At 43.5% G+C, this 7017-nt stretch overlaps 1 protein-coding gene across 1 annotated transcript in view; it reads right to left on the bottom strand.

The window, feature by feature from the left end:
• The window catches only part of arr (low-density lipoprotein receptor-related protein 6), an 801354-nt gene that overhangs the window by 301126 nt on the left and 493211 nt on the right, over window positions 1-7017 (bottom strand). The window contains exon 16 of the mRNA XM_080275999.1: window positions 6416-6602. Within this exon, the coding sequence (XP_080132125.1) occupies window positions 6416-6602 (187 nt within the window). The remainder of the gene's footprint in view (window positions 1-6415; window positions 6603-7017) is intronic.

The following is a 7017-nucleotide window of genomic DNA, read 5'->3' as shown; positions in this document are numbered from 1 at the left end:
AAGTTTATGCTACACAATTTTAACCATAAAACTGAAGATACATCATGTTGCTGCAAAATTTTTGCCATGTCTACTGACAGATGTGCAAAAAGACAACCATGTCACAGTCAGTCAGGAGCTGTCTGACTATTTGATTGCTGATGAAAACTGTCAGAAGAATGCCATAACAGAAAATGTAGATGTACAGCTACGATGCTTGAACATTAAAGGTAGTCATCACAGCAGGGAGGAACAGCATCACCGGGAAAAGGTGGGGGGGAGCTCAAATGTGATGAAGAGATTGATCTTTTTAATTATATAAAGGAAGGGCCCTGTTTATCATGAGTTTGTTCCACATGGTCAGGCAGACAATAAAGAATTTAACATGGATGTCCTGAAGTGTTTGAGGGAGACAGTGAGAAAGTAGAGGTCTGAGGCAAGGATAAACAAAACCTGGATGCAGCACCAAGACAATGCACCTGCTTACGTGTCACTCTTTATTCATGACTATTTAGCAAAGCACAAGACGAATATTGTCCCCCAGCTGCCATGCTCTCCAGATTTGGCTCCTGTGGACCTCCCCCCCACCCCCAAGATGAAATCCACCCTGAAAACTTGCCGATTTCAGACAACAGAAGAGGCAGAAGAAAATTCTCTAAGTGCACCACATACACGTTCACTCAAGCTCATATACCTCGATGATTAAGTGACATGATGTGATAAAGCTGGTGTTAGACTATACATCAATGTCGCTACTAAACAGCACTCCCATCACAATCACATCAGGCCAGCTAGCTGGTGTGCTATTTAACCCCTTAACAGCGGGGCGTCACTGTCGTGACGCTCAGGCGCAATGGATCATACCACAGGGCGTCACTTTTGTGGTTCTGTGTTATTTTGAATTATCCCGGGCTTACAAGTGATGGCTTGTATCATCTATCATTACTGCCAATGTCCAACACTAGTCAGCACTCCAAATCTCATCTGTACTCCCACCCATTGTTGACAATTTAGCCATTTTTCCCCGTTCCTGACTCTCCTCCCTACCTCCCCTCCATTACCCTGTCCTCTCATCTCCCCGGTCGCGCTGCGCTAAAGCAAATTTCCCCCGGAATTATCCACTGATTTCATCCATTGAAATAAGCCCTATGCCCTATTCTTAAACAAAATAATATATACCAAAAAGAAATAAGGTAAGTGATAGTGCTATACACCTTGATTTGGCTAATTATCACCTGACAACACCTCACGTGCACTCGTTCGCTAATTTCCCATGGAAATTTCCCCTTTGAAATATGCTGTATAATCTATTCTCGTAAAAAAAATTTATATAAGAAAGGAAGGGAGAAGCCAAAGTGACATTTACATTCACCTGGAACTACCTACTTTTTTCTGTATTTTCGAGATTTCCTACTAATCATTTTTTAGCATGTACTGCTACTGTCCACCAATAGTCCGCACTCCTAATCTCATCTGTACTCCCGTCCATTGTTGACAATTTAGCCATTTTCCCCCGTTCTTGACTCCCTTCCCTACCTCCCCTCCAGTACCCTCTCACCCCTCCCTACCTCACCTCCTTTACCCTTTCCTATCGCCTGCCCTGCCGCACTGCGCTAAGCAAATCTCCCCCGGATTTTTCCACAGATTTTATCCATTGAAATAAGCCCTATGCCCTATACTTATACAAAATAATATATACCAAAAAAAAAATAAGGTAAGTGATAGTGGTATACACCAGGAATTGGCTAATTATCACCCAACAACACCTCACATGCATTCATTTGCTAAATTCCCATGGTAATTTCCCCTTTGAATTATGCCTTGTAATCTATTTCTGTAATAAAAATATATATCAGAAAGGAAGGGAGAAGCCTAAGTGACATTTACATTCACCTGGAACTACCTATTTCTTTATGTACTGCTGAGATTTCCTACCAATAATTTCTCAGCATGTAAGTTAGCAGCTGTCAGCCCCATTGTCACTGTCAACCCTTGCCTTCTCAGATAAGCCGCGCCATTTAGTTCCTTGTCCTCCTCTGTGGTCAAAGCATGTCGCTTCTGAGCCCATTGCAAAGGGCCCCGTGACCTCTACACCCAGAAAAACTCGTGGGGGAAGCAAGAAAGGACTAAGTGACTCTGCAGTGGAATGTGAACTAGCCTAATTATCAATGATAATGATGGTAGTGACTATGACCCTTCGGGGAATTCGTGTGATGAGCCGGGTGAGGAAATTGTGCCAGAAACTACTAGTATGAGTGCTTCAGTGTCCCAAGTTATCCCTAGCTCCAAGGGAAAGGAGCCGTTAGTGCAGCAAGGGAAGGAATTTGGGAAGGGAATGAAAAGGCGGCAGGTTAGCCCCGGAACAATGGCCCCGCGTGACCCAGCCCGCCATGAGTCCTGAGGTGAATCACCTCGCCGTTCCCCAAGCCCCACTTCACTCATTTCTTCCTCTTCTTCTGCTGAATTTTCTCCGGAGTCTTCGCTGTCGGAGTCACCACCAGCATCAACGGTGAAGGCAGGCTGTAGAAGAAGAGGTAAATCCCTGACCCATAAAAGTAGAGTTGCCAGTAGAGTAAGGGCTGCTAGTGCTGTACGGCAACCCAGGGTCAGTGTGAGTAACCTTGAGCCAGATAAATCTGCCTCACAGCCACCCTCCACCCTCACCCACCCTACACTGCCACGACAGGGAATCCTGGACGCCTTCGCGTGGACGGAAGGGTCCGATTTTGTCCCTAAACATCTCCATTTCAACGAGAGTTCCTCAGGAATATAGCCTGCCTTCACTCTTGATAAGGATGCTGAGTGTGTGGACTTCCTTTTGGCCTTCCTCGATGACGAAGTCATGCAGCACATATGTGATGAGACCGACAGGTATGAATCACAATGTGCTGCAAGTGGTACAGGTGCAGCCAAGATGCAACAGTGGTCCATGCTGGGAGTGCAGGAGCTGTATGTGTTCTTCGCCCTCATGCTTCTCATGCCACACTCAAAGAAGCATGAGTTGGAAGAATACTGGTCCATGGACCCCTTACTACCCTCACCCACCTTCAATAAGTACATGGCCAGAGATCGCTTCCGGAACATCATGGGAAACCTGCACTTTGCTGACAACGATGTACCCTCCCAAACCGACCCACTCTGGAAGATCCAGGAGATTCTGAGCAGAATGAAGGATAAGTTTATGACATTCTTCCACCACTTTCAGAAGGTTGTCATTGATGAATCCTTGGTTTTGTTCAGAGGACGTCTTAGGTTTGTGCAGTATATTCCAAGCAAACGCCATCGCTTTGGAATCAAGTTCTTTGTACTGTGTGACTGTAAGACGGGGTACATCCTTGACTTCGTCATTTATTCAGCCAGCACTGTCGATCTTGATAAAACACACCCCCTTGGCTTCTCAGGCTGTGTAGTGAAAGTGCTCCTTGAAAGGTATTTTGGTGGGAATCATGTGCTGTATACAGACAACTATTATACAGCAACAAAACTTGCCAAATACCTTTCAGAGCACGGCATCAGCTCCTGCGGCACTGTCAAGAGTAATCGTGCCCACTTCCCTAAATTCCCAGAGGCAGGAACCTCACAGCGAGGAGACATGCACCTACGCAAGTCTGAGAAGATGCTGGCAAATACAGTGGCATGACAAGAGGGTCGTGCACATGCTCACCACCGTACACAAGGGGGAAATGACAGACAGTGGGAAGGTCGACCGTAGGACTGGCGAACCTGTGAGGAAACCTGATGCTGTCTTAGACTACAATATCAACATGCGCTGGTGGACAAGTCCGACATGATTGGAGAGATCGACTGCCTCAGGAAGAATTACTAGGTGGTACAGGGAAGTTTTTTTGCATCTCATAGACATGGTGATGCTGAACGCCTTCATCCTGTACAAGATGAAGGTCAAGCCACCCAAGTCCTTCTCCTTGAGGTTGTTCGCCAGCACTTGTGTTCAGCAGCTGCTTGAAAGATATGGCAGGGTGACAGCAGCAACTCCAAGGCGCCATGCAGTAACACTTCCCGACAGACTTGAGCAGAGGGCGTACATGGATCAGCACAGACTGGTGCAAATGCCTGCCACAACCAAGAGGAAGGCTGCGATCTGCAGGTGCCAGGTGTGTGCACATACCACCCGATGCACACCTGAGCACAAACGCACCTCTTGGCAGTGCGCTGAGTGCCAGGTTCCCCTCTGTGTTAGCTGCTTCTTTGATTACCACAGCCAGAAGCAGTTCTAAAAGTGCAAGTGGGAAAGGAAAATAATGTGAAAATAATGTGTAAATAGCAAGTGAAAGCAATGGATGTACAGTACATATGACTGAACAGTGTAATATAGTTTTATGTTACTGAAAGTGACAGTGAATAACATAGTGTAAGTAAAATAGAAGTGTAAATATTGAAAATACAATAGAAAATGTAAATAATTAGTAATATAAGAATATGAGTACAAATACTTGAGGTTATAACAGTGAAAGTGAATCCGTGGCTCTCTACGTATTTTACTGAATGAAAAATTGAACGACTTCAGTGACAATAAACTAATACTACTGAAGGAAACTTATGGATAAAGACTGCAGATATATATAAGTGTTTTATAGTAATAGAAATATAAAGTGTGAGGGGTTTTATGAATAATAAATGACAGAATACCAACAGTGAACTGGCGCAAGTGGGAAGGTCATACGAGCTCGTAATTTTCATTGCTTTCACAGTGTTTTTTTTTTGGAGTATGGATCCCAAACTACTTGATAATCACAGAATAGTGTTTCTAGTGATAATATCTGGCTGTGGTAATCATATTACGGGTTGTCGGGAAGTGTAAAGTGGAGACTTCATTACCCAACTTCAGAGGTCTCCACAAGTCCTACGGTAATCGACGAAGGCTCAACAAACATCCCAGGAAAAAGCTGAAGGTATGTGCCATATGCATATGTAATTTTAATATTCTAGGACTAATAACTGATTTTCGGCAAATATTTTTTGAGAGTGTGTCGGAGCCCGAATATGCCCGCGGGACACGCAAAACAGAGCAAAACAAGCCCGCAGTATAAGGGTTAAAAAGTTCAGTATTTTATTGGGCAGACCTCGTATAGTACAAATCAAGACTTAATGACAATGGTGTTAATTATTCAATTTACTTGAAACAATTATTCATAACAATGGTATTATAGTTTCTACATGGGGTCAATAACTGTACATATCTGGTCATAGGTATTTTTTCATTTTAACTTAAAAATTTCAGTTATGAACCAACAAGAATGGATTCACTTCTTAAGTAGAGGAGCAACTGTAACTATCACCATCATTCTTAGGTGATCATGATGACAATGATATGATGAAGATGAGTTACATCTTGGGACCTCTTTCCAGTTTTCTATTTCTAGCAATGCTTAGAAGAGATTCTCTCCCAAATCAGCCACTTACCATTTTCTTTCTCGTTTCTAGCCTTCTCCAAAGTTTTTATCATCAACATACTCCCTGTTTCCCTCATGAAATCAACACACTTTCTTTAAAGCATTCTTTTAACTTCCACATCCAACCAAGCAGTTCTATTCTTACTAGCTGACAATCTTGCAAACCCAAATATATACCATCCATCCATCCACCATCCAATCCTACGTCGCCCCATGAGAAGTGTAGAAGCCTGGGGCTAGGCAAGTTGGTGCTGACATTTAAGATGAGAGTGACCAGCCTCACTCACCTCCGAGTGGCATTACGTAAGCAATAAACCCCAACAACCCCTTGGATATAAACCTACACAGGCTCAATCTGATTGGAGCAACTTAATTACCCACTAAACCACCAAGTGCCATAATTTGGTTATATGGCTACCACCCAGCATAGTAAATGGTTTCCTGGTGTACAGGAAACCATTTGGCTTGTCACTCAGTGCAGAGTCACCCACAGGCAGAAGCAAGAGGAAAGAATGAGGGAAAGAAAGACAGAAGACGAAGGATGGAAGAAAGGAAAGGGCAGACACCCAAAGCAGCACTACACTGAGGGAGTGGATGGGGAGAACCCCCACCTACCACTACCCAAATATATACACATCTTTAATATTCCAAATCAAACTCTTTCTGCAGCTATTCTCACCAAGAAGTAACTACAGTCATTCCTAGTTCATTGACCCTAACTCTTCCACTATATTTTTATCATATTCCGTTGCTACTAACTTGTTCCTCAGCTTTTCCATTTTTGAGTTCTCCCCTCATCTATTTTCCTCTATGTTTCACTCAGTTTCCACATGGATACTATCATCATAAAGGCAGAAGAACCTTCAGCTTGTCCTCTTTCAACTTTTAGTGTCCATAGCACTCCCAAGCATTTCTTTTCTACAATGATATTACCCATTCTGCTTCCTGAATAATTTCTCTGCCTCTAAAGTACTCCAGGGAATGAAGAATGTAAGGAGAGAGAGAGAAAGAGAGAATGATCTCACTTGTCTGTTGTATCCATTTAGATCACTGCTCTCAATACTGAAGTTGTCAATGTCTGTCCAGTAGAGACGGTGGTCTTTAAAATCGATCGTGAGACCATTGGCCCGGCCAGTCTTGGATACAAGAACCACAGGCTGAGAGGCATCCAACAATGCACGGGAAATACTTGGCTCCTCACCCCACTCTGACCTGCATAAAGATAAGAAACTATATAAGCAACAGTACTGGTATCTCAGTATTTAAACATTCCTACACCATATCCAGTATAGAATTCTTAAGATATCCATCCATCCATCCATCATCCAATCCTACATTGCCCCATGAGGAGCGTAGAAGCCCGGGGCTAGGCAGTTGGTCCTGACATATATTATAGGTAAAATACATAATACATACATACTATGAGTGTGCTGTTCCAGATGATTGGCTGAAGAGTGTAACTGTAAAGGCATAAATAGGGAAGGGTGATGCCCTGGAATGAGGAAATTATAGTGGAATAAAGTTTTTAATAAGATAATGAAGGTCATGGAGGGAGTTCAAGAAGGTATGGTTTGAGAAAGGGTGAATATTTGGGTTTAGGCCAAGCAAAGGGACCACTGATGCCATG

This window comes from Coenobita brevimanus, chromosome 63 (genome assembly GCF_032717465.1).
Source record: "Coenobita brevimanus isolate Jiangsu-jjx chromosome 63, ASM3271746v2, whole genome shotgun sequence".
In the NCBI taxonomy this organism is placed as follows: domain Eukaryota; kingdom Metazoa; phylum Arthropoda; class Malacostraca; order Decapoda; family Coenobitidae; genus Coenobita; species Coenobita brevimanus.
This window is presented reverse-complemented; position numbering and strand designations above follow the sequence as displayed.